Raw genomic sequence first — 26,744 nt, 5'->3', positions numbered from 1 at the left:
CTGGTATGGTTGCCCACTTGTGCCCCCTTTGGAGTTCTGATGTGTTGATGTAGTGGGAGGAATGTAGAGCCTCAATGTCGGCCAGGTCTTAGCTGGGGCTGCTGTCACCCACACATGCTGGCTGTAAAGCTCCCTTAACCTTTCTCAGCCTCAGTTTCGTTCCCTGTAAAGTGGGCTGTGGCAGACGTGTAACTAGTCACTGGGGCTTTAAGGCTCTAGCACCATTCTTGGCATATAATAAATGCGCAAACTTTGTGAACCGTTGGCATCACCAGTAATTAGCAATGGAGTGATTGCTCGTAGTAACAGGACTGATTCATGGTTGAAAACATTCTCTCACTCAAACAGGCCTCCCCTCCTACATCAGAAGGAGGGAGTTTTAAGTTCCAGATGTTGCATGATGATGGGGAGTGGTGTCCTTTAAGAGCCTGGAAGGCCCATTGGCCAGGCAGTGTCTACGGGACTGTCAGATGGGTTGTGAGGAGCCCATGCCTTGCAGCCCCAGCCTGGATGGGAGCGGGCACTGAGGGAGGAGGGCTGGTGCCCGGCTCCCCTCAAGCATGCGTGCAAGCAGTTGTGTGTCTCTTGTCTTCTCTGAGCCTCCGTAGTTCCCATCTGTGAGTTGCCAGAGTTATGATGCCCCTGGGATTGTCAGGAACTAATGGATCTGGGTTCTAGGGATGCAGCCTTCTAGAAGTAGATGCAGATGATAAAAAGCCCTCTGTCTGCCCTGGGTCTCCTGTCCGTCTCTGCCATTGGGTGACTCTGTCGGAGAATTCCAGCCGGGTTCGGCCACTAGCTTACCAGGGGACTTTGGTGCATTTAACATTCTTGAGCCTTAATTTCCTTATCTGTAGAATGAGGATAAAAGCATATTTTCCCCTATCCATTTCACAGGGGTGTGGTGAACTAAAGCACTGGAAAAGTGAAAAGCAGAACTCAAGTCTAAGGGATTCACAGGGTGGGGCCCAGCAGTAAAAAGTGACCCTGGGCGGGTAATTCTTGGTGCTTGTTTGCAAACCCTGACACCAGACCTTTTTGTCCACATCTGGGCCCGAGGCTTGACTTTGGTCACTGCCTCTTAGCTCAGGTCGGATTTCCTAAATTCTAAACAAGTAGCTCTCAACGGAGGGCAGTTTTGCTCTTCCGTGGACATTTGGTAATGTCTGGGGACATTTTTGACAGCCACAGCTGGGGAGAGGGGGTTACTGGTGTCTTGCAGGTAGAGGGCAAACATCCAGCAGTGAACGGGACAGCCCCCACAAGAAGGAAGGATCAGGCCCAAATGTCAGTAGGAAGGTTGAGAAGCCTTGTTCTGGAAGGAGCACTAGGGGCTAGGTGGCCAGGGGCTAGGACAGCTGCTTTTCAGGCCTGACTTAGTCACTGACATGCTGGCATTAACTTGGGCGAGTCACTTTTCTTACCTGAGCTCGGTTTCCTCATCTGTAATGGGTTTTGGATTGGAGGCACCATCTCCCCTGGGAACTTTCCCTGACCCCTCTGACTCCCCACCCCTTTGGGTTGTGGTAGATGATGCTGTCCTGACATTTTCTGTGACCCCATCCCCACCCCATATGGGCTTTCTGAGGGGGTCAGGGACTTGTGTCTATACCCTTAGGGCCCAGAGTGTGCCCAGCACTGCCTGGCAAACAGCAGGTGTTGAGTAAGTGTAAGTTCTATGCCATCCCCAGCACACATTTATTGGGCACCCTTTGTATGCCAGGCAGTGTGAAGCCAGCGGGAGCACAAGTCATGCAGTGTCTTGGCCCTCCCTTTAGGACAGCCCTGAGCAGATGTCCTCTGAGGGGAGGACCCCTCTGGCTGGGGTGGGGACAGGGAGGCTGAATTGTGACAGTGGGGATATAGGTGGGTGAAGAGACAGGGGTGTGAAGGGGAGAACGGGGAGTGCCCAGAGGGAGGCAGGCACGGCCCGACCCACCACCACCGCTCTTCCCTCTTTGAGGGGGCCCCACCCCTCTTTGTGTGTATCCTAATTTTGTCCTCAACAGCAGGCCCATCCTAGAGATGAGGAAGCTGAGGCTTGGGGAGGGTAAGTCACTTAACTGAGGTGACCCAGCCAGGGAGTGGCAGGGCCAGGACTTGTACAAACTCTGGCATACCTGTCCTGGATGCGTCCCTAACTCCGCAGGGCCAAGGAGCCGCAGATGCGTCCCAGCGTCTTACAGCGTGGGTGTCAGACACCCAGAGGGGAGGCAGCTGCCTGGGTCCCAATCCAAAGTCTCCCTCATTGAGCCCCTGTGAAGACTAAGTGTGTGGCTGGGTGCAAACTCATAAAGCAATGCCCAGCACAGAGCAAGCGCTTGTTATTTCTTGCCAAAAAGTGCCCTAGCCCCAACCCCCCCCCCAGTGTCACTCATCACTAACCATGTACTAGAAGTTAGTAGGGGAGGAGGATGCACTTGACGGGCCCTTCATCATGATCGGCATCCTTCCTTGTGTGCTCTGTAAGGTCCTCCTGACTGGCTGGCTGGAGGCTCCTGGGCTGGGCTCTGGGAAAGGGAAGGAGAGAGGTGGGGCTCCGGGTGGGTGGCTTCTGCGGGACAGGGAGGTAATCTGGAGCCTGAGGCCTGATGCTGCTGTACGATGGGAGATTTGGGCAAAGATTTGGGAGGGGTCCCTCCCCAAGTCAGTGCTTCAGCTGTTGCCTGTCTAGTGGTTTCAAAGCGCCTCAGTCACGGAATCTTGAACGGAGTCTTACTTTGAAGCCCTGACAGACGGAAGAGGCATTGCTGGCATTCGAAGGGGAGTCTTGCCCCACAGTGGTCCCTGGGGCTCCTTGGAGGGACCTCCAGGTCTAGGAATCCCCTGACCAGCAGGGGCGGTCAGGGCTGAGATCTGCCAGCGGGGTAGGAAGGATTGGAGCCAGCCCATGTGGACAGCACTGTGGGAGAGTTTTGCAGCAAGGGAACAGAGATGGGTGCTGGCTGGCAAGGCAAGGGGGTGCAAGAGAAGCTTTTGCAGCCGCCTCCAAGGGAGGCTTGCAAAGGTGGAGACAGCCCAGGGAGCTCCACTGGGCTCAGGCACTAGGTAGGCCAAAAATGCCCCTCACCCAGGACCTGGTGCATCTTTGCTCAGTGAATTAAAGATTTGGAGCCACCTTTTCCAAGCCCCTGCCGGTGGGTCCTGCACAGAGGGCGCTGTGTGGCACAGGGTCAGGATCCCGGACTGGAACTTCTACTCCCTGGGAGGAGAGCCCCGTTGGTGATTTGTCAGCTTGCTGTATAACGCGGGGACATTCGGCTCTAGAACAGCAACAGAAGTTTTTTTGAAGAACAAATTTTTTTTAAAGTTTTTTTTTTTTTTAATTTGACAGAGAGAGAGAAAGTGAGAGAGCGAGCACAAGCGGGGGGTGGGGGGGTGGGAGAGGGAGAAGCAGGCTTCCCGCCAAGCAGGGAGCCAGATGCGGGGCCTGATCCCAGGACCCTGGGACCATGACCCGAGCTGAAGGCAGACGCTTAATGACTGAGCCACCCAGGTGCCCCTAAGAACAAATTTTTAAAAGCCTCATGCTTTCACTCCTTTAACCAAATTTTTGTTCGATGGAGAGGTTAAATCTTTGTTGCTGAGCCCCTGGTTATCAGTGGGGGGGGGGGGTGAGTAGTGTCCAGGACAAGCGTCTGGAGGGTCAGGAGAAGGGCTGAGCCCAGGGAGACCGCAGAAGCAGGCTGACTTCCCAGTCTGGCAGAGCGCGGCTCCTCGGGGTGTGGAGGGAAGCTGGAGCAAATGGCTATTTAGATCCATTAATTGCCAGTCGTCCTTGTAATTGCAGAAGGTGCTGTGACGCCTCCGGGAGTCCTAAGAGATCTGGCTGCATCTCCCCTGAAACAAACTAGAGGGATGAACCTTGGATTTCCCTCGGGGAGGAGCCAGGAGAGGTCTCTAGTGTCCCCTGAGAGCACATGGGGTGCCCGGGATTGGGCCGGACGCTGTGGGAGTCAAGATGAAGAAGCCAGGTCCCCTGCTCCTGAGACAGTTCCAGACAGTTCCATGACCTTTGCTTTGTGCATATGTGTGTAGAGGGGGTGAAAGTGGGGGTGGGGGTGGAGGAGAGGGGGTGAGATCCCTCTTCCTCTTCTTACAAGGCCACCCATCCTACTGGATTAGTGCCCCACGCTTAGGACCTCAGCTTACCTTAATTACCTCCAAAGCTGTATCTCCTAATAGTCACATTGGCTTAGGGCTTCAACATATGAATTTTGGGGAGACCCAACTCAGTCCGTAGCACGAGGGAAGAGAAAAATATGCATCTGGCAGGGAATCATAGCCAAATGGAGAAAAGTAGAACAGAGATGAGGGACAGATAGGAATGGTGGGGGGCACCTCTGAGGAGGTGACATTTGAGCAGACGAAGGAGGTGTGAGTTCCGAGGGAAAAGCAGTTTCTTGTAGAGGGAGTGTGCCCGGTGGGCTTGCCGGGCACAAGGGGGCCAGAATGGCTGAAGCAGAGGGAGCAAAGGGAGAGACTGGGAGATGAGGTCAGAGCCAGGCCAGGGAGGGGTGGGGGTGGCGGTGGCCTGCGTTTATTGGTTATTTATTGGTTATTTTTATACTCAGAGCTTGGGGGAGGTTGTTGAACAGAGTAACACACTGGATATTGTTTCCAGCAGCTTCCTCTAGCACTATTTGAAAACTAGACCTACGGGACCCAGGGCAGAAGCAGGGCAACAGGCCAGGAGAGATGCTGGAGCCTTGGACCAGGGTGGGGACAGTGGAAGTGGGAGAAAGGGTCAGAGGCAGGAGTTGAGACAGCTGGCTGGCCATGCCTGTGGAGTGAGCGCTGGGAGGAAGGTCTACGCCCAGAGTTTTGGCCTAAGCACCCAACAGGACAGAGTTGCCGTCCCCGGAGCTGGGGAAAGCTGTGGGTGGAACAGTTTTGGGAGGAAGATCAGGAGCTCAGTTTGGAAATGCTCCATTTGAGAACCACCTAGACATCCAAGTGCAGATGGCAAGCAGGCAAGTGAGTCTAGAGCCGTGGGAGAAGGTAGCCCACATTCCCCAACTGAGTCTTGACTTTTAAAGTAGCTTTCAGACTTTGCAGATTTCATGCGTGTCACATTTTTCCTTGTTGTTCTCAGGTGCATTTTCATACTAATGATTTTGAACACCTCTTTGTGTACCCATCAGCTTTTTCAGTTTGCTCACCTCTAACTTGCCCATGTGTATCCTTTGGCCATTTCTTTTGGGATTGCTGTCCTTTTCCTTTCTTCCAAGTGTCCTACTTTGTCCAGACCAGACGTGTGTTCTCGCTCTCATTTTCTCTTGCTCTGGGTACTCTAATTACCTTTTTAAAAAAATATTTTATTTTTTTATTTAAAAAACTTTATATATTTTGAGAGAGAGAGAGAGGGAGCGAGCTCAAGCAGAGGGAGAGAACCTCGGCAGACTCCATGCTAAGCTCAGAGCCCCACATCTTAGGATCCCGAGATCACAACCTGAGCCTAAATCAAGAGGCTGATGCTCAACCAACTGAGCCACCCAGGCACCCCTCTAATTACTTTTAAACATTTTGATTAACCTCTAGCAAATTCAAATATATATTTGATATGTGCATTAAAAAGAATAATAAACACCAATGAACCTATCCTCCCCACCCCCAGAACTAGAACATCCCCAGCCTGCCTGTCTCTGAGGTTCTCTTTTGCTGTGTCTCTCTCTGTCGAATAAATAAATAAAACCTTTTTTTAAAGATTTTATTTATTTATTCGACAGAGAGATAGAGAGCACAAGTAGGCAGAGAGGCAGGCAGAGGGAGAGGGAGAAGCAGGCTCCCCACCGATCAGGGAGCCCGATGCAGGGCTCAATCTCAGGACCCTGGGATCATGACCTGAGCTGAAGGCAGCAGCTTAACCGACTGAGCCACCCAGGCGCCCCAACCTCATTTCATTTTATTATTTCCTGCCAATCTAGCTGCTGTATTCTCAATGTAATTTGCATCTTCCTGTTTATTAATGAGGTTGAGCCATCTTTCCCATATTTATTCATCTTTCCAGTTTTTTTTTTTATGATTATTCTAGATATTCTTCTTTCGACCGTTTTATACACTGTCTTCTCCCATTCTGCTGAGTGTCTCGAACTGGCCATGGTGCCCTTTTTTTGAACAGAAATCTTTAATTGTGATGTAATCAAATTCATCCATTTTTTTTTCTTTATGGTTTGAACTTTTGAAGTTTTAAGAAATCTTTCCTCACCCTTAGGTTAGCAAGGGATTCTTTTACATTTTAACTCTATAGCTTACCTTTCACGTTTGGGTCTTTGCTTCATCTGGAGCCTACTTTTACATGGTGAGAAAGGGATCCAGATTTCTGTGCTGAGCCAGTTTTCCATGCTGAGCCAGTTTTCCTAAAACCACCTAAAACCACCTACTAAACAATCTGACCCTCGCACAAATCTTCTGTGATGTTCCTGCTATACCTCGGTCTCTTTTTGAGCTCTCTGGTCGGTTTTTTGGTGTGTTTTTCTGTTCTTGTACCAACCACACAACTTTTATTACAGTGACTGTGAAAATGTATTCGTATTTTGGGAAAAATCCCCTCTATACTCTTCCTTTCTAGATTTTTATGGATTTTTGTTCCTCCATATGCATTTCAGAGTGATTTTATCAAGGTCCTCAAAAAGTCCAACTGGATTTTTAATTGGGATTGTATTGAATTTACAGATTACTTTGGGGAGAGATGACATCTTTATATTATGTGGTCCTAAGATGGAATGTCTCATTTATTCAGATTACCTTTCTTTAGAGAAGTCCTTTGAATTTTGGTTAATACTTAGATAGTTTTGAGTTTTTATTGCTATCATGAATGTTATATTTTTAATTATATTTCTAGGTGGTTATTACTGTATAGAAAATTGCTATTGATTTTTGTAAATTAATCTTATATCTGGCAACCTTACTAAACTGTCATGTATATTGATTCTTTTGGTCCCTGTAGGGACCAAACATCTACAAGTAATGTTAGTTTTATCCTTTACTTCCCAATTCTATATTATTTCTTTCTTTCTTGAAATTTCCTTAGAGCATTGGCAGGATGTCTATTAGGGATGATCGCGGCCAACCTTGGCTTGTCCCAAATCTTAACGGGAATGTGTCTCAGCCTTTGCCATTCAGTCTAATATTTTCTGTAAATAAATATGTAACTTGCAAATATAAGCTACATCAAGTTAAGAAAGTTCCCTTCAATCCTAGTTTGCTTAAAGTTTTTGTTCGTTTAATTATAAATAGATGTGGATGTTTATCAAATGCCTTTTCTTTATTAAGGTTTTCATATGATTTTTCCCTCCATATTACAGATAAAACCTTGATCATGGTGTACGTTTTTTTAGTACAGTTGGATTCAGTTAGCTAACATTTTGTTTAAGGTTATATCTACATTCAAAAGTGAAATGGGCATGTAATTTTCTTTTTGTTTGCTCTTCCAGCTTTACTGAGATATAATTGACATATAACATTGTAGAGGGGCACCTGGGTGGCTCAGTTCGTTGAGCGTACAACTCTTGATTTCAGCTCAGGTTGTGATCTCGGGTTGTGGGATTAAGCCCCACATGGGGCTCTGCGCTCATCGTGCAATCTGCTTGGGATTCTCTCCCTCTGTTTCCACCCCCCCCCCCCCCGGCTTGCTCACTCGCTCTCTCAATTAATTAATTAATTAATTAAATCTTTTTTTAAAAACCTCAAAACCAAAAAAAATTATATAAATGTATGAAATGACTACTATAATAAGGTTAATTAATGCATCTATCATCTCACATAATTACCCTTTTGTGTGTGTGGGGAGGAGTGAGAATATTTAAGATCTATTCTCTTTGCAACTTTCGAGTATACAACACAGTATTCTTAACTGAAGTCAACATGCTGTACATAGACCCCCATAACTTACTCATTTTATAACTGGAAGTTTGTATCCTGTGACCAACATCTCCTCATTTCCCCCACCCCCTGCCCTGGCAACCACCAGTCCACTCTCTGTGTCTGTAAGTTTGGCTTTTTTTAGAGTCCACATGTAAGTGAGGTCATATAGTATTTGTCTTTCTATGCCTGACTTATTTCACTTAGCATAATGCTCTCAAGGTCCATCCATGGTGTCACTGTAATTTTCATTCTTGTATGGCCCTTCTATGACTTAGGAGTCAGGATTACTGTATTGATCACTGGACTAGCAATATGGTGATCACTGGTGATTCTTTGAAAAGCAGTTTGTGTGCACTGGTGGGGTCAATGCCCCATAGGAGTTAAGTTCAAGGGAGAATAGGAGAGGAAGTAAAGACAGTGAGTTAAAGAAGAAGAGAAGAAAGAAATAGCTGGAGGGGACAGTAGGGTTGAGGAAGAAATAGCAACAGGTTTGGGATTTTTGTTTTATTTTTTGACCCTTAGGGGCAGAGGATTAAGTTATTCATCTTCTTTAGTTCAGGAGACATTATCAGTCTTGACCCTTTTAAACCCCTCTCTTATTTTGTTTATTTTTTCCCTTTTATCCCCCCATTTCCTTCTACTCCTATAGGCAATTACTCTAGTTTCTATTTCATTTGTTTCTAATCTATATACAGTAGAGTTCCCCTTTTTTGGTGTCCAGTTCTATGAATTTTGACAAATGCATAGTAATGTAAGCACTGCCACAGTCAAGGTATAGAACAATTCCATCACACAGAAAATTCTCTCCTGCTGCCTTTTCTGTCATCAACATGTCCCATGTGCCACAGCCCCATGCAGCCACTGATAGATTGTCTTTCCCTATGATTTCTGCAATTTTATCTTTTCCAGAATGTCATTTAAGTGAGTCATACACTGCGTAGTCTGGATTCATTCACTTAGCTCGTGCATTTGAGGTCCATCCACATTGCTGCGTGTATCAATAGTTCGATCACTTTTATTGCCGAGTGGTATTCCACCGTGGAATGCACCACACGCTGTTTATCCATTCACTGGTTGAGGACATTCGGGTTATTTCCAGCTTTGGGTGATCATAAATGAAGTTGCTCTAAACATTTGCATAAACGTTATTGTGTAATATAATACATAGTATAATGTATATATTTGAATGTATAATACATTCATAGAAATGAAACTGTAGTTTCATTTCATATGGGTAAATACCCAGGAGTAGGAATTCTGGGTCATATGGTAAGTGTATGTTTATAAGAAACTGCCAAACTGATTTCCAGATGGGCAGTACCATTTTCATTCCCACCAGCAAAGTGTAATGTTCCAGTTACTCCATATCCTTACTAGCCCTTGGTATTGTCAATATTTGTTAGTTAAGTGATTCTAAGAGGTGTGTAGTAGCATTTCCTTGTGGTTTTAGGTTGTATTTCCACAATTGCAAGTGGTGTTAAACACCTTTTATGTGCTTTATTTGCCACCAGTATGTCCTCTAGGGAAGTGTCTGACCAAGTTTTTGCCCACTTATTCGTTTGAGTTGTTTTCTTACTGTTGAGTGTTGAGAGTTCTTCATATGATCTGGATATTCTTTGTCGGATATATGACTTGCAAATATTTTCTTCCAGTCTGTAGTTTACCTTTTTATCTCTTTTATCTCTCGCAGAGTGAAAGTTTTGTTATTAAAAAGTACAATTTACCCAAAAAATAAAATAAAATAAAAAGTACAACTTAACAATTTTTCTTTTATGGATCATGGTATTGGTGTTGTGTCTAAGAACTCTTTGCTTAAACCCAGGCCATAAAAATTTCCTCCTGTGTCTTTTTTTCCTAGAAGTTTTATAGTTTTATGTCTTATGTTTAAATCTATGCTCCATTTTGGGTTAATTTTTGTATAAGATATAAGGCTCATGTACCACGGATATATGTACCGCACATACGTGTTCCTCGCCTATGGCTCGCTTATTGGGTTTCCTAATAACTTTATTGGTTTTTCCTCTATGTTGGTCTGTTTTCTTTCTCACTGATTTTCACTCTTATTTTTATTATCTCCTTTATCCTAATAACTTGGAACTTAATTTGCTCTTTTTCTGGATTCTGAAAAGCTTAGATCTAGAAGTTTATATCATTGACTTTATACCCATCTTCCTTTCTAGTAAGGTCACTTAAAGCTATAAATTTCCCTCTAAATGCAGCTTTACCTGCATCCAGAAAATTTTGGTATGCTGCATTTTTATTATCATTCAATGCAAAATATGTCAAGACTCTCCTCGTGCTTTTCCTTTCTGACTTATGGGTATATTAGAAGTATGTTGTTTAATTTCCAAGCATTTGGGATTTTTTACCTATCTTGTTTTTTGGGATTTTGATCTAATACCATTGTGGTCAGAGTTTTGCTTTATATTCCAGCATCTGGTATATACTGGGAACCATAGGATGTGCTCCTGAAAAGAATGTGTATTCTATAGTTGTTAGGCATGGGGCTCTATAAATATTAATTTGATCAAATTGGTTGATAGTGTTTTTCAAGTCTTTTGTAGCTTTACTTGTACCATTTACTGGAAAAGCGTGTTAAGATCTTCAGCTGTGGGCGCCTGGGTGGCTCAGTTGGTTGGGCGACTGCCTTCGGCTCAGGTCATGATCCTGGAGTCCCTGGATCGAGTCCCGCATCGGGCTTCCTGCTCGGCAGGGAGTCTGCTTCGTCCTCTGACCCTATCCCCTCTCAGGTGTTCTCTCTCTCTCATTCTCTCTCTCTCAAATAAATAAATAAAATCTTTAAAAAAAAAAAAAAAAAAAAAAAGATCTTCAGCTGTAACTGTGGTTTATCTGTTTCTCCCTTTAGTTTTGAATTTTTTTGCTTCAGGTATTTTAAAGTTGTTATTAGATATATGTATATATTTCATATTGCTCTGTCTTCTTGATGAATTAATCCTTGTATCATTCTAAAATGTTCCTCTTTGTCTCTAGTTGTACCCTTTGTCTTGAGGTCTACTTTTTCTACTATTAATGTAGCCACACCAGGTTTTTTATTCATTCCACTGTTTTAATTTACATCTGTTGCTGTGATTTAAGAGTATCCTTTTTGTAAGTAGCATATAGTTGGGTCTTGCTTTTTCATCCACTCTGAAACATCTGCCTCTTAGTTGAAGTAAGCAACCAATTTTTAACATCCATTTATGCCGCTGTGTGTCCTTTTAATCCACTGCACGGTTCTCACTGCTGTGCACCTCCAGTTGTGCCCGCCCATCCTGCTTGTGATTCAGCCCTGGATGCCTCCAACTCCCCCATCAAAAATACTATTACCATGAACATCCTTGTAGAGTCCCCTTAGATGGCTAAGATTCCATTTGGGATGTTTACGCAGAGTAGAGTGGCTGGCTTGCAAGGTTTGCCTATACTTAATTTGACTAAGGATTGCCAGATTTAACAGTACGTCCACATGATGATGGGAATGATCCAGAAGGGAGAGCAAAAAGATGATGAGGAAAGAGTGGGGAGGCTTGCTGCTGTCCCATGCCTGAGACAGTGGGGCTGGAACCCACTGTACAGGTGGAGGGGTTTGCCTCGGCCAAGAACCAGGACAGTTCGTTCCCAGAGAAGAAGGGAAAGCAGATGTTTGGGCCAATACAGGTAGATGGGTAGATGTGGGGGTGGGAGCTTGGAGAAATTTTCTTCTGTGACTTCTGTTTTCTCAATGATGTAGGAAGCAACCTGACAAAGGATGGGGGAGGAGGCACTGGGAATTTAAAGAGAAGGAAGGTATGAAAGAGCCGTCTTGGAGTTCAGGAGCACGTGGGACCAAGGCAACAGAGCCTGATTGCTGGGCACTTTGCAGGGCACGGTGGGCCTGAGCGAGAGCCAGCAGGACTTGTGGGCGAGGCCCGGGTGTGGGGCAGCCCAGCACAGGGCTCAGTGTGCTCCGGTTCACAGTGCCTTACGTCTGGCACTGCGCTCAGCTCTGTGGGCACAGGGTGGGCAGCGCAGGGTGGCTCACAGCACTCACCCTGCAGTGGGAGCGAGCGAGCAGCTGTGAGATAATCATGTGCTTACTGTTTTGTGGGACACCAGGGGAGGCCAGGGGCCATGACAGTGCAGGGGGGTCGTGCTCCCCATTTCAGTGGGGAGTTCTGTAATTCTGTGAGCCTGCTGTTCAGCAAGGCACTCAGTGCTGTTTTGTCTATAGCTTGATGTGTTGTAGAAGTGATGCATGCCGTTCCAAAAGAAATTAGAAAAATGTTGGGGCGCCTGGGTGGCTCAGTCGTTAAGCGTCTGCCTTTGGCTCAGGTCATGATCCCAGGGTCCTGGGATCGAGCCCCGCATCGGGCTCCCTGCTCGGCAGGAAGCCTGCTTCTCCCTCTCCCACTCCCCCTGCTTGTGTTCCCTCTCTTGCTATATCTCTCTCTGTCAAATAAATAAATAAAATCTTTAAAAAAAAAAATTAGAAAAATGTAAAAAAAAATCATAAAAAAAAGTAAAGATCACCTGAAATTGACTTCCCCCCAGCAAAGATAACCATGGTTAATTAACGTGGTTAATTAACCATGGATGAGTTATTATTAAAGGATGTGTTTATTATTAAAGTATTATTAAAATATTATTGTTATTGGATGTGTTATTATTAAAAGAAAGGTCTGGTCCCTGCCCTATGGGCCCTTGTGGTCTGACCTCCTACCCAAATGTGACTGACACCCTCACACCAAATGCAGCCAAGCAGCAACATGTTAGGCTGGATGGGCCAAGAGTGGCAACCGCCACATTCCTGGGGGAAATCAGGGAGGGCAGCATGGAGGAGGTGATCCGGGAATTGGATCTCAAAGGCTGAGGTCCTGTGAGTTTGTCTTGCTGTCTTTTTTCCTCCCACCTCCCTTTGTTCAGTGCCTCTTTAGGATAAGACCAGCTCCCAGCCCCCATCCCACATGTGGCTGAGAAGGTGACACACTCTAGATGAGGCAAGTGGAGGGGGCCTACTCTGTGTGAGGAGCAAAGCAGCAGAGCATCCATGAGGCACAACTCCTGAGTGTGTGTCATTCCACCATAGCCATTCCATTTGTGCAGTGCACAGCCTGTGGGGCCATACATGGTAGTCATGTAAGGAGAGTCCCTCCACCCCTACTTTAGCCCATGGCCTGGTTCCCACATTGGAGCAAGAGGAGGAACAGGGGCACTTGTTCCACCCTCCCTGGGTCTGTGTCCCCTTCCAGATAGCAGCGACAGTGAGCTGGAGCTGTCCACAGTGCGCCACCAGCCGGAGGGACTGGACCAGCTGCAGGCACAGACCAAGTTCACCAAGAAGGAGCTACAGTCCCTCTACAGGGGCTTCAAGAACGTGAGTCCTACCCATCCCTCCGGGAGAGGCCCTGACCAACCTAGCCCTCCTGTCTCAGGCTCTAGGAAGTCGGGACCCTGGCCCAGAGAGACCTTCTAGAAACTTCTCCATGGCATAGCAAATATCCCAGGGGCCTTTATGGGTCTTATGTTTTGTGGGAGAGCTGTCTGGGGTTGGTCAGGTCGCAGAATCAGTATTCTGAAGGCACCATCCTTTCTATGTGTTCCCAATGCTGGCACAAGGGAGGAGCAAATGGAGGGACTTACCACTTACCCCTGCTGCATCACCCTGCCCCACCGCCAGGCTTTCCCCAGCTCGGGGGCTCAGTAGAGCCCAGCAGTATCTCAGGCAGCAGTATCCCCAGAGGGAGGAGAGAGGCCAGGCCCTGTGGAGTTGGGGTGTGGGGCTGGGGATGACTGAGGTCACTGAAGGGTGACTTCCTGCCGCAGGAGTGTCCCACGGGCCTGGTGGATGAAGACACCTTCAAACTCATTTACTCCCAGTTCTTCCCTCAGGGAGGTGAGTCTGAGGCCAGGCCCCCTGGCTCTTCCCCAAATCCCCACGTCCCCCCTGTGGCAGCTCTACAAACAGTGGGTGTCACTTTGACGGGGAGGGGATCCTTGCCTCCACCCTTTGCCTGCCAGAGGCCTGGTGCTGCCTCTGTCCTGTTGGAAGGGCTGGGAGCCCCAACACCCCCCAGCGCTCACCGTTGCTCTCCCCAGATGCCACCACTTATGCACACTTCCTCTTCAACGCCTTTGACGCCGATGGGAATGGGGCCATCCGCTTTGAGGTAGGTCCCCGATGACCCCTCCCACATCCCCTGCCCCTGTAGCCCCCCCCCCCGGGGGGGGTCTCCCTGCCCTGGTGTCTGTCTCGGGCCTTCCGGAGGCCCAGACACAATCCTGGGTGTAGATGGTCCAGTGTGTCCTCCAGGGAAGGAGCGGACTGTGCTCGGCTGGCCCTGCGCCTGTGAAGTTAGGGAAATGTGATGTGGCCATGTGGCCACCCTCTTCTCACTCAGCCTTTTCTTCCATTCCAGCCGCACCAAGCCAAGAGAGCTAAGGTACACTGAGGCCGTAGGAACCCCACGTGAAATTGCATTTGAAAAGGGGGCAAGGCTTCACCCAGGGGTCTGTGCTCCTGGCAGGATTTCAGGCACCCAGCCCCAGAATTTATCCCTAGCCTGAGCGGGCGCGGCGAGTGAAGCGTGGGGCGCCCGCCTCCGACACCTGCCCCCTAGGTGGGCCGTGCCTGGGCTCCATGGGCTGGCCCAGCTGTGGGCTCCACGCCGGCTGGCCACACGGGACCATTTGAGAGAGGCCCCGTCTGTGGAGCCCAGGCCCCTAAAAATAGCTGCAGGCGAAAAGCTGAAACCTCTTTGGAGAGGAGAACCTTGCTGAGAGCCTGGCCTGATCGATAACCACCCTGCTCGGCTTCCAGTGCCAAGGGCAGCTGACAGGAAAGCGGACGAACAAGCCGGCCGGGCTCAGGAAGCCCCGGACGCGCCGGGGTGTAATAATAACCCGTGGGTAATGCCGCTCGGTTGATTTGTGTGCCGCAGCCAGCCTGCACGGTGACACAGGGCAGAGCGGGGGGTGGGGAGGCCGTCGAGGCCACAGCCTTGCCCGGTGACCACAGGGGCCCTGCCCGCCCCGGGCTGCAGGCTCGGGCTGGTGCTGTGGAAGCACAGTGTCGTCGTCTGTCCTGTCTTCAGTGATACCTGCACGCGGTAAAACCCCAAGCACCACAGAGGCTGACAGGAAAAATTGATCGTCCTCCCCTGTGACCAGGCTCCTGTGTATCCTTGAGGGGGCACCTAAGATTTCCAGGACTAAAGGGTGAGGAGGAATCATGTGAGGGACCCAGCCGGGGCTCTGTGAGAGACTTTCTCTTGTTCAGAAATCAGCTGACGGGACAGCTCACCAGGGCCCCGGTGCACGGTGGGTGTCAGGAGGGTCTCTGTCACCCTCCTGTGGTCTTTGCTGTCACTCCCCTGAGGGAGGGGTCTGGTGGTCCCTTTAAGGTGGTAGGTGGCGGGTCTTTGTGGGGTGTTCTGTCAGTGGCTGAGTTGGGGGCGCTGGTTCCGAAGCCCCTCTGCTAGGTGCCTGCTCAGAAGGTCAGGCATCTCTGGCATCGTCCCGGGCCTTCTGCGGGCTTCTTTGCCATGAAATCAGCTCCTCTGGTTCCATATGCATATGTTTATCTTGAGGACCTACTTGATTTCAGTGTTCTGCTGTAGGAGAGCTTTTGCAGAAAGAGAGGAGGGCACGTATGTCCCCAGGGACCTTCCAGGCAGCAGAGCCCAATCCTGGGTGCACCACGGGTTGGGATCCCCATGGCAGGAAGGACTCCAAGGGGTGAGGGTGACTCTTGGCCCGCCTGAGATGGACTCTTCCCATGTGCCCTTAAAACAGAAAGTCAGGTCAGCTTATTGATATTGATAATGATCCCAATCCTTGTTGTATATTCTTGAGATACAAGACACATATTAAAGTTTTTTGATGTGGTAAAATATTGTAACTTCCCTAACCCTCACCAAGAAGAGTACCAGAAAACAAAACAGCACCCAAGCCAACCTCATCTTTGCCAAGCGGGAGCAGCCATCCCACCTCAGGGTCTGCCTGCTGCGCTGTTCGTCTTGGGTCCTCTGGGATGTGCCCACAGGAGGGAGCCTGGTCTCGGCACCCCGAGCCCAGCCCAGCCCAGCCCAGCCCAGCCCAGCCCAGCCCAGGCCCAGGCCCAGGCCCAGGCCCAGGCCCAGGCCATGTGCCGGCAGATAGATGCACCAGAACCCTGCATGCCATCCGGGGCCTTTCTCATTCAACCTACTCGCTGTGCCAGCACGCTGCTGCTCTTTTGGAGTGTTAGGGCTGGTTGTGTGTCTGGAGGAAGGGGCGGCTGCCTCTCCCTGAGCTCGCTCTGCAGTAGCCCCCTCCCTGTGTCATTCATTGGCCAAACCCCACGTGAGGGCAGTAACCGGAGAGAACGCGTGCAGGCCCGCCGTCATGCTCCCCCGCTCTGGCTGAGCGCCTGCCCCCGGTGTGCACTCAGCGGTGTCTCAGCCCGGGAGCGCAGGCCTGCGTCACCGTGCCACGGCAGGGCCTCTCATGCTCCCCGGGCTCTGCCTCAGGGACACAGCCGCAGAGCAGGGGCTGTGGAGGCGATGGACTTCGTTTGCCTCGGAGTTAAGATCAGGGGTTACAGCTAGGGACAGTCGCACATGAAACTGTGCTGTGTGGGGCTGGAAATTTAGAACTGCCAAGTACTCGGACGTGTGTTGGCAGGACATGGGGTCCTCTGTGGGTTATGGAGGATGGGCCAGTGGCCTCGCAGGGGGACATTCCCACCCATCTCTGGCCAAGTACCATCACCACTGTTCTACGTACACACTTAGGGACACGGAATGGAGACATTCCTCGGTTGGTTCTGGCTGACTTCGGGGGCTGTGAGGCGGCAGGCCTGGGTCTCTGAAGACAAGATAGTGGGGGGGGGCGGAGTGTGGTGCTGGCGCCCCCCACCATGGCCCACATGAGAAGGGAGGCCCTGTGTGGGCCTCACCATTCCCTGCGGCCTCGAGTGGGACTGCACGCCTTTGCCTCCCACTGGGAAAGCCTGTCAGATCCCAGGGACGTGATTTCGGGGAGGCTCTACCTGTTCGCTAAATCATGCACAAGCTTCAGTGATGATTCCCCAAACTTGGGCGTATAGGAACTATCACCTGTTTCTCCTTTAACATTTTCATTTTCTTCACTGACACATGCACGGCGCACTTTGCGAGCAGGGTGTGCTTTGGAAAAGCAGCCGTGAAGCACCCACCCACACACCCAAGGAGGCCGCCACTTTCTGCTGTAGCCCGTTGCCACTGTTTCCTCCGTGTCCCCAGTAGCACACGTGGTGCTCCTTCCCGGCTGCCCGGTTCTAGACTACTGGCTGCCCGCTGGGGTGGGGGGGCAAGGAGCTGGGTCTCCCACGGGCGCACACACCTTTCCCATATCCCCTGGCTTTCTGGAACAATAGGATTCAGGTGAGACAAGGACTGTGGTTTACTCTGATGGCGTGACTTTGATGCCCAGCTGAGCCTTCTGGTGAACTGATTATGTTTTCCTTTCCCAGCACACATTCTTATTTTGCCACCAGTTAACGGTGGTCCTGATTGTTGAGTTGCCTGGGGGCTGTGATCTCATCATGAATTCAACTCCAGGCCTTTCTCCAGTGCCCAGACAGGCATCTCCCTGGGGACGCTCCCCAGCCTCTTTCCCCCCAGGGTTGGGTCTCCTGGTTCCAGAATTCCTCATCTTCCTCTTCCTTGCTTTATTCTCCCTTTTCAGGGGTACAGCTATGAGCAGGGAGGTAACTTTTGAGGCTTTAGATGTCTGGAGGCATCTTCATTGCGGTCCTGCTCTCGCCTGATCCACTGGATGGGACCAGAGCTGCACTTCCCAGTGGTGGTGGCTGCACTTCGGTGGCTTTTGGCCTCGCGTCGCTGCCAGAGGCAAAGCATGCGGAATCCTGACCCTGTGTGCGGGGCCTGATTTCGTTTGTTCTGTTTGGTTGTGTTTTTCTCTCTCTGGAAGCTTGTAGGATCCTCTTTTTGCACCTGGTGCTTGCAGGCAACACAGCGGGCCATTCCGTGCGCTGTGCTTGGCCTCGGCAGGACCTGGATGCTCCCAGCCTCCCATCCTGGGAAGTCCTTCCTTGCTTCTCCAGCCTGCTTTCCTCCATCTCCTCCGGTTCCCCCTGGAATTCCTGGTGCGCGAGCCGTGGTTCCTCTGGAGTGGACCTCTCTCGTTGCCCTCTTTTCTCTTTTCCAGCTTTTTGCCTTTTCACACGACTTTATGGAAGATTCCACGTGCTCTTCCAAACCTTCTTTTGAATCTGTCATTTTGCTTTCTTATTTTTAATTCCCAAGAGCTCTTTCTTATTCTCAATGACTCCCCTTTCGTAGCATCCTATTCTTATTTTGGGGGTGACAGATGTCTAATCTCTAGTTCTAGTCATTTTTGTTAAGTTTTTTCCTCCTGGAATAAGTTTTGTTTCTTCCAGACTGCTTCCCTGTTTCCCTTAGCCTCTCTCAGGTACAGGCCTCCTCAGATCCAGAAAATCTGATGTTCAAGGGGCAGCCAAACCCCTTGGTGCACGGCCTGGCCCCCTGTAGTTTGTCGTCCTCCACTCCCTGTCCCAGGACAGCCCTGCTCTGCTCCCTTCTTTCAGAAGAACCTGGGAGGACCCCATGGGGCAGGGAAGGCTCACCCTGCAAGCCTTCCAGGAAATGGAAGAAAGGGCTGGCTTTCCACCAACTGTTAGAGCAGTTGGAGTTTTCACAGGGAAGCCGCTGGAACATTCATGTCTTGTAACATTATAATAAATTATCTGCACACCTCAGAAATGATTGCAGCACATGGGCGTGTCGTGACCCCAGAGCTGAGCACTGTTAGTTTAGCTTTTAAGCTATAAGTTTTCAAGCACCTGAAATGCAGATCCTTGGTGAACTAAAAGGAGAGCACCCCCCCTTTATTAAAAGAGCACCCTGGGTCTTCTATATCAGTAGTCATGTATTAAATGGGTCTAAGACAGCATGTATTTGAATATCTTTATTTGAGAAGATCAGTACCAGCCACCATGCCATACACACACACACGCTCGCACGCGCACACACGCACATGCACACATGCTCACACTCGTGCACATGCTCACGTGCATGCACACACATGCTCACGCACACACTCATGCACATGCTCATACACGCGCACACATGCTCACACTCGTGCACACATGCACATGCTCACGCACGCACATGCTCACGCACACACACACATGATCACACACTCATGCACATGCTCACGCACAAGCTCGCAAATGCACGCACACACATGCTGACATACCGTGCACATGCTCACGCACGCACACATGCTCACACACTCGTGCACATGCTCACATGCTCACACACTCGTGCACATGCTCACGCACACACATGCTCACACTCGTGCACATGCTCACGCACGCGCTCACATGCACACATACTCGTGCACATGCTCACACATGCATGCATACACATGCTCACACACTCGTGCACATGCTCATGCATGCGCTCACATGCACACATACTCGTGCACATGCTCACACGCGCGCACACACATGCTCACACACTCATGCACATGCTCATGCTCACACGCACGCGCACGCACGCACGCACACGCATACCCTCACACCGTGTTGACCTAACGGACAGCATCTGCTGGCACAGCAATGAAGCCTCCTCACCTGTAGAGGTGTGAAGCCACACAGCAAACTGGAAATGAAATCTGGGCGTTGGGCTGTCACTCCTCACCCTCCCCTCCCTCTGTAGGACTTTGTGGTCGGCCTCTCCATCCTCCTGCGAGGAACGGTCCACGAGAAGCTCAAGTGGGCCTTTAACCTCTACGACATCAACAAGGACGGCTACATCACCAAAGAGGTACAGGGCGGGGAGGGGGGCTGCCCGGCCCGCTCCCCCGCTGCTGTGCCATACTCCCAGCCTCTCTCCTCCGCTCCCCTGCTGCCCTGGCTGCCCTGTCTCCCTTTCCTGCTCAGAGACATGGCTCTCAGCTCCGCCCTGGAGGGGACAGCAGCCTGGGGGCTCTCCCCCTGTCCAGGCTCTCGGTCCTGGACACCTGTGTGCAGGGAGCATGGTGCTTGTTGTGTGCCCCTCCCCACACAGCTTGATCTAGTTCGACAAATGTTCTTAGGCCATTCTTTCTCACAGGGAGGTCCTGAGGGAGACCCAGGTGGAGAAGCTGGGGACAGAGGGTAGGAGGAGTTGGCCTTGGCTCCCACCAGTCAAGGGGGCAGGGTGCTCCCTGGGGGCAGGCGGGGGCCCTCGCCATACTGGCCTACAGTTAGGTTTTGTTTAGCCCAAACATTGTTTTGTATATGAAATAGTTGCTACAGGTTCAAATTTTGGAGAGGGCACATCAGAAGCGATCTCCAGCTTCTGGCGAGTCAGAGGCTGGCGCTGAGTGCACTAGATGGGGGTGAGCTCGTCCCCGTCCAGCTGGGGCGCCACCCCTGCTCACTCACTGCTGCCTTGGAGGTGCCCTCCCCCCTTCGACGCAGCCCCTCCCCTTGGGCCCTGGTACGTCCCACGTCCTTGCAGCAAAGCTCACGCCAGCCACTCCGGCCCCCCTCCAGGAGATGCTGGCCATTATGAAGTCCATCTATGACATGATGGGCCGCCACACCTACCCTATCCTGCGGGAGGATGCGCCTCTGGAGCATGTGGAGAGGTTCTTCCAGGTGAGAGCTCTAGCCCCGGACCCTGAGGGGAAGGAGGGATGGGCTCCCCCTCTTAGGACAACCCTGGGCAAGTGACTCCCCTCTCTGAGCCCTCCTCCCCCCATGAGGAGGTTAACCTTGCATCCCCCACTGGGCTGGTTGTCAGGATCCTGGGGAGCAAATTAAAACATCACCCCCACTCCCCGATCCACTGAGCCTTATCTCGGGGCAGGCCAGGGCTTGTGGATTCCAGGGCAGTTGACACCCCAGGCCAGCATTCTGGTGCCTTCCAAGAGCTCTCTCAGCCCCTCCAGAAAAACCGTGCAAGAGGAGTGGGGTTGGGGTGACCTTGCTCTGTGTCCACGAGGCCGAAAGGGGCTGAAGTTTCCACCTTCCATTTGCTGGCGGCCCATCCTGTGCCTTGGTTGCTCCATCTGCCCTGGCTGCCTGTCGGGGAGGTGAGGGGGTCAGATGAGCATGGGGATGCATTCTGGGAAGTGTAAGCCCAAGAAAACTGCTGGGCAGTGGCTGGGTGTGGGGAGCAGACCGGGGAGGTGCCAGAGAGGTCAGCTGTGCCACGGAGGTAGCCGGGGAGGGCCCTTTACATGGCCTGGATCCAGGGTAGAGAACAGAGGGGACAGGTTGGGATGGAGGGGACCCACAGACTCACTGAGGACATGGCTTGGGTTACAGAAAATGGACCGGAATCAGGATGGGGTGGTGACCATGGATGAGTTCCTGGAGACCTGTCAGAAGGTAGGTGGCCATCAGGAGTTGAGGACACCCAGGGTCCTGCCCCTGCCAGTCCCCAAGCCCCTCCCGACCTCCAGACTCCATGTTCACACCTTCGTCTGAACACATCCCTTTGCCACCTGCTCCTGCCAGCCCACAGCCCACGAGCACACCATCCTTCAGATGCCCTCTAATGCCTCACATCAGAGGGGCAGACGTGGGCCAACAGGAGGATGGTTGGGCCCTGGGGCCCTCAGCACGGGGCCACACTGTGAGAAAGGCGCCTGGAGCCTCCCCCAGCCTTGCTGTTGACCTTCCTCTTCAGAGCACCCTTGGGGGCCATGACATGTGCCTCCACTGGGCTTAGCCATCTGCATCAGTCCCAGAGCGGCCTCTCGGGTGCCTCTGGCCTCCATCTGAGTGCAGCCAGGGAAGTTTGTCCATCAGCGAGTCAGCAGCCCCCAGATGCGCTTGCAGTCAGGCTCCGGGGCTGAAGAGAGCCTCTGCCTGACCAGCTGCCCCTTCACCCGGGGAGACAGACAGAGGGGTCACTGCAGGGTTCCGAGTCCCTGGCAAGGATCTGCTCAAGGTAGGATCAGTCTGGGCACGGCCCCGCCCTGCCCACCCGGGGTCTAACCAGGCCTCTCCTCCTTCTCTCTCCACACAGGATGAGAACATCATGAGCTCCATGCAGCTGTTTGAGAACGTCATCTAGGACATGTTAGTGGGGAGGGGTCCTTGAGTGGCCACCACCACCTCTGCCCCCAGAGAAATCTCAATCCTGCAGGAGCAGCCTCCATGAGAAACTTTTTTCTAATATATTTGCAAAAAGTGAACAGTTTGCTCTAGACACACACACACACACACACACACACACACACAGCCCGTTCCTTTGGGCTGGTAGAGGGGGTGCAGAGGTCAGGGAGGGGCTGAGTCCGGCTGGGAGCTGGATCCAGGTGGTGAGAGCTATACTACCCGGCCAGCCCCCGACCAGCCCCCGGCCAGCAGTGGAGTGGGGCTGCCTCTGGAGTGGGTGCTGAAAGAGCCGTGTGTGCAGGCTGCTGGCCACGGGGTGCTGCCAGGAGAGCACTCGAGATCCCCTACAGGAGAGGGTCCAGTCTCCAAAACAAAGGCCCCGCTGGTGTGAGTCCCCTCGCCCCTCCCTCCCATCACCCTTCTTTCCCACCACACATGGGCCAGGTTGTGGGGGCTGCTCTGGCCTTCTTGTCCCCCAGCTATTCCCCTGCCACCCGACTACACTCCCAGAAAGCTCGTCACCACAGGACACTTGCGGGGCAGTGGGGTCAAGAGAGTTTGGACAAGGAAAGAGGTAGTAATGGAGACAGCCTGCTGTTTCCTGGAAACACTTCCCTGGGGTCCCAGGATGCCTGCCACTCCAGGGGCCACTGGACTCTCTCCATCCTTTCAAGCTCAGGGATTGGGTTTCTTGGTGGAGAATCTTAGGGGAACTGTCTGCCAAGTCCACTGAAATGGAAGAAGCCTTCCCTTGCCTCAGTCCTAGCTCAGTGGGAATGAAGTAGGTGGGGCTGCCAGAATACCCCTCTGGCCTAGGGCGTTCAACCCCAAGGTCATAATAGGTTCTAAGAAGAGGTCACAAGGATCAGGGACTGGCAGCCTGGGAGCCCAGATGGCAGAGCAGGCCTGAGAAGGGGCTTCTCCCTCCTTTCTTGTCAGCTCCTGTCTCCCTTGGCCCCCAGCTTGGATGAGCCCCCCCCCCACCACTCTCTGGTTAGGGTCCTAGAGCAATGTGGCCATCCCTCGATACACAGGCTCACCCAGCCCCATACAAAAAGCACAAGCACCCAGAGCAGCTCAGGTTGCAGCCCACAAAGGGAGCCAAGGACACTCTGTTTTTCCAAGATCGGGCCCTCCTAGAGGGCTGAGGCCTGGGTCACGGTGGCCTCCAATACAGGGAGCTCTGGAGAAGAAGCATGGGGATCCGTTCTGTGCCTCAGAGCCATGCGGGCTCAAAGCCCATCCCCAGCCCAGCCCAGCCCAGCTCACCAACATTCAAAAGCACAAATCGTAGGGCCTCCCCTTGTCTGGGTTCTGCTCTGGGATGGAGGCTGAGGTCAGCCTGAAGGCAGAGCCAAGAGTGAGGGCTGAGGGGCCTGAGGCTGAGTGGTAGGTCAACAGAAACCCCTAGGAAAGAGAGAGAGGCTGCTCTTATCTGCCCAGGCCTCCCCAAGAAGGAACCCAGTCCCAGGTAGCGTGGGCCTGAGGAACATTCCCATATAATACATTCCACCGGCTGCCACCCCCTCTCTGCTCAGGCCTGGCCCAGGGGTGAGCAGGGTCCTCAAAGGAAAGGGGGAATGGCGGAGGCCGTGGAGATTGGCCTGGTTTGGCCACGGGGACCCCTTGGCACCCACACACAGGTGGTCCTCTCCCTTGGAATTGTACTGACACCCCATCTCCAGTTTGACTGGGGGGGGCGGGTCTTTCTTCCCTCCTCCAGGAGGGTATCAGCTTTCCCTGGCTCAGGGATCTTCTCCCCCTCTGCCCACCCCCATCCCCAGCCCAGCCCTCCCAGCTGGCGTAGCTGTGCTTCTGAGGGGCCGAAGCCATAGGAGAGGGTCACCACCATGCCCCTGCCCCTCTTGGCCTGGGGCCAGACTGGCTGCACGTCAAGCAGGAGGGGTCTGTCTCCCACCCTGGGATGCAGACTGGCCGCATGTCTGCATGGCAGAAGCGTCTCCCTTGGGTGCAGCCTGGGAGGGTGGTTCCTGTTCTCAGCGCCCACCAATATTCAGTCCTGTATATTTTAATAAAATAAACTTGGCAAAGAAGAGGGACTCTTGTTGGCTTTATCCCAACTCTGGATTTCAGCCCAGCCCCTCCCATCCCTGCTGCTGTTAGCCATGGCTCCTGCCCAGGGCTGTGCTGGTAAATGTTTGACATTCCCTGAATTGTAGCATTTGCCAATGTCCACGCTCACTGGCACTCGCTCCGCTGCGCTCGCTTGCAGGCTCCCGCTGTGATGTCACTGAAGGTGGAGCCGGGAAGGGAGGCCCGCTGTTGGGAAGCCTTTACGAGAAGCTCCAGGCCCACAGCCTCTGCAGAGCTGGTGGGGCAGGGTGACTTCTTGAGGTGCCATTTGTATTTCATTCCCAGACCATTTTTCTTTTCCAGTTCCAAGAAGTCGTTTCTGCCGTGTCCCCTTGGCTGGAGGGTGCAGGTTACAGGGCAGAAGCAGAATCGGCCTGAAGATAGCTTCCTCTCCCAGCTTTGTTTTCAAAAGTGTAAACTCAGTGAGAATGATGCCAGGGGCGCAGCAAGAAGTGAGAACCTGGCAGGGAGGAGAGGACGGGCTTTCCCCAACTCAAGGATGGGGAGGAGGGAGGTTCTGGGGGGGACCTGCAGTGCTTTAAGGACCAGACCCCACGCCATGTGACGACACCTCCACAGTGAACACAGACCCAAGCCTCCATGAGTCACCAGGTTTGGCTGATGGCCATCACAGCAGTAGTTGGGAGGACAGGTGACAGGAACCCACTTCCACCCCCACACACTCCAAAGACCCCTCTCCACCTGAGCCCCAGGGCCTTGGCACAGTCCAGGTAACGAAGCCCTGATCTTGCTGTCTTGGATGGGATATCCTGCATTTGCCATGGGCTGACCACCATGCTGAGCATGTTTACTCTGGTCACAGCCTAAAGGGCACAGATGGGGAAGCTGGGTTAAAAGATCTTGGGACCTCCCAGTCATTGAAGAGTGGAGCTAAGCTGGTGGCTCTAGGCTGGGTGTAAGCACTGACTCACTTCATGACGGTCTACAGAGCTCAGAGTGGGGAATGGTCATCCATCCATCATCCATCCTCCCTCCATCTATCCATCATCCATCCTCCTTCCATCCATCCATGCATCCATGCATCCATGCATCCATCATCCATCCATTTATACTTCTGTTTTCCACTCATTCACTTGGCACCTTCCTGACCTGGACACTCAGTGCAGAGGAGGTGACCAGGGTATGGTATGCCTTCTGTGTGGCTGAGTGGCAGTGATGGGTCCAAAGGAGCCCTGGGTTCAGGGACAGGAGACATTAGTCCTGACCTGGGCCATAAAACGTATGTGGCCTTGGACAAGTCCCATCCTCTCTTGTTCTCTGGATGTTGGTGTAGAAGAGAAGGAGGGAACACTTCCCAACTCATTTTAAAGAGTGGTATTACCAGGAGTTTTAAAAAAATCAGTCACAGGTAGGATAAGAAGGAAAAATTACAGGACATTCTCCACTATAAAACAAAGATGTAAAAAAAATCAGAGTATCAGTAAACTCATTTCAACAATGTATGTTATATGTACATGATATATGTAATATATCATGACAGATTTGGTTTTATCCCAGAAATGCGAGGTTTACCATTTAAAAATATAGGCACCTCAGTTTCCAATAACATGGAGTGTCTAGGTAACTGGATTATTCCTTCCACTGAAAACAACTAAAAATCTAGAATAAATAACTTCTTAGAAACATCATTGAACTGACCAAAAGGTAAAGCATTCTTGGACCAGGAACTGAGTGGATGTTTCCACATTCAGAGATGTAAGCAGAGCCCTGAAAGGACTTTTTGAAACATGTGAGCTTGGCTGAGCTTTGGTTTCGCATCCTTCCAAAATCTAAGGTATAAGAGATCAAGCCCAGGATCCACCCAGGTGAGAAGTCTATCAAGAAATCCTTCCTCCACAGAACTGGAGCCCCAATTACACCCTTGGAGATAATGAGCGTGAAATAGAAACAAACCCAGCCGTTCCCACCTTCTCTCCCAGGAGGCTGCAAGAAAAATAGACTATCTCAAGCCCCCAGTAAAACTGGGAAGATTCACCCCTAAAATTAGAAAGCACGAGGGGCACCTGGGTGGCTCAGTCAGTTGAACATCTGACTCTTGATTTCGGCTCAGGTCGTGATCTTGGGGTCCTGGGATCGAGCTGAGCAGGGAGTCTGCTTGAGATTCTCTCTCTCCCTCTCCCTCTGCCCCCACCCTGCACGTGCGCATGTTCTCTCTCTCTAAAATAAATAAATAAACCTTCAAAAATATTAGGAAGCATGAGCTGAACTTTATGAGTTTGCAGCCCAAATCCACAAGAAAATATGATGGAGAATTTAATTGGTAGTGATCTCTGTAAAGTCGAAGGAAAATGAGCAGATTTCAGTCAACAATGACTGAGTATTCAAAGACACACGACACCGTAAGTGAGATTTAGCAGAAACACCAGGCTGCATCTACAGACCCAGAGGGCTCCCGATAATGGAATTAGCAGACAAAACTGTAAATGACTATATTTAATATGTTTATAGAAATAAAAGGCAAACTTGAAAATGCATGTTGAAAACACTATACTGAATGCCTAAGCATATCTGAAAAAAGAATCAAAACTTCTGGGGGAAAAAAGTGTATATATATATATATATATATATATATATATATACACACACACACACACATATATATATATATATAGTGACTAAATTTAAAACTCAAGGAATGGGTTTAGCAGTAAATCAGGCCCAGCTGACAAAA

The 26,744-nt window shown here is 51.1% G+C and overlaps 1 protein-coding gene across 2 annotated transcripts in view; it reads left to right on the top strand.

Moving 5' to 3' along the window:
* KCNIP3 (potassium voltage-gated channel interacting protein 3) overlaps positions 1 to 24,012 on the top strand; it is an 80,470-nt gene extending 56,458 nt beyond the window's left edge. For both annotated transcript variants that reach the window (XM_036074874.2, XM_036074875.2), the window contains 7 exons: positions 13,092 to 13,216; positions 13,666 to 13,735; positions 13,939 to 14,009; positions 19,566 to 19,673; positions 20,387 to 20,491; positions 21,164 to 21,226; positions 21,870 to 24,012. In XM_036074874.2, the coding sequence (XP_035930767.1) occupies positions 13,092 to 13,216; positions 13,666 to 13,735; positions 13,939 to 14,009; positions 19,566 to 19,673; positions 20,387 to 20,491; positions 21,164 to 21,226; positions 21,870 to 21,917 (590 nt within the window). In that variant the 3' untranslated portion in view covers positions 21,918 to 24,012. The remainder of the gene's footprint in view (positions 1 to 13,091; positions 13,217 to 13,665; positions 13,736 to 13,938; positions 14,010 to 19,565; positions 19,674 to 20,386; positions 20,492 to 21,163; positions 21,227 to 21,869) is intronic.
* The last annotated feature ends 2,732 nt before the right edge of the window (positions 24,013 to 26,744 follow it).

This window comes from Halichoerus grypus, chromosome 10, assembly GCF_964656455.1.
Source record: "Halichoerus grypus chromosome 10, mHalGry1.hap1.1, whole genome shotgun sequence".
Taxonomy (NCBI): domain Eukaryota; kingdom Metazoa; phylum Chordata; class Mammalia; order Carnivora; family Phocidae; genus Halichoerus; species Halichoerus grypus.
This window is presented reverse-complemented; position numbering and strand designations above follow the sequence as displayed.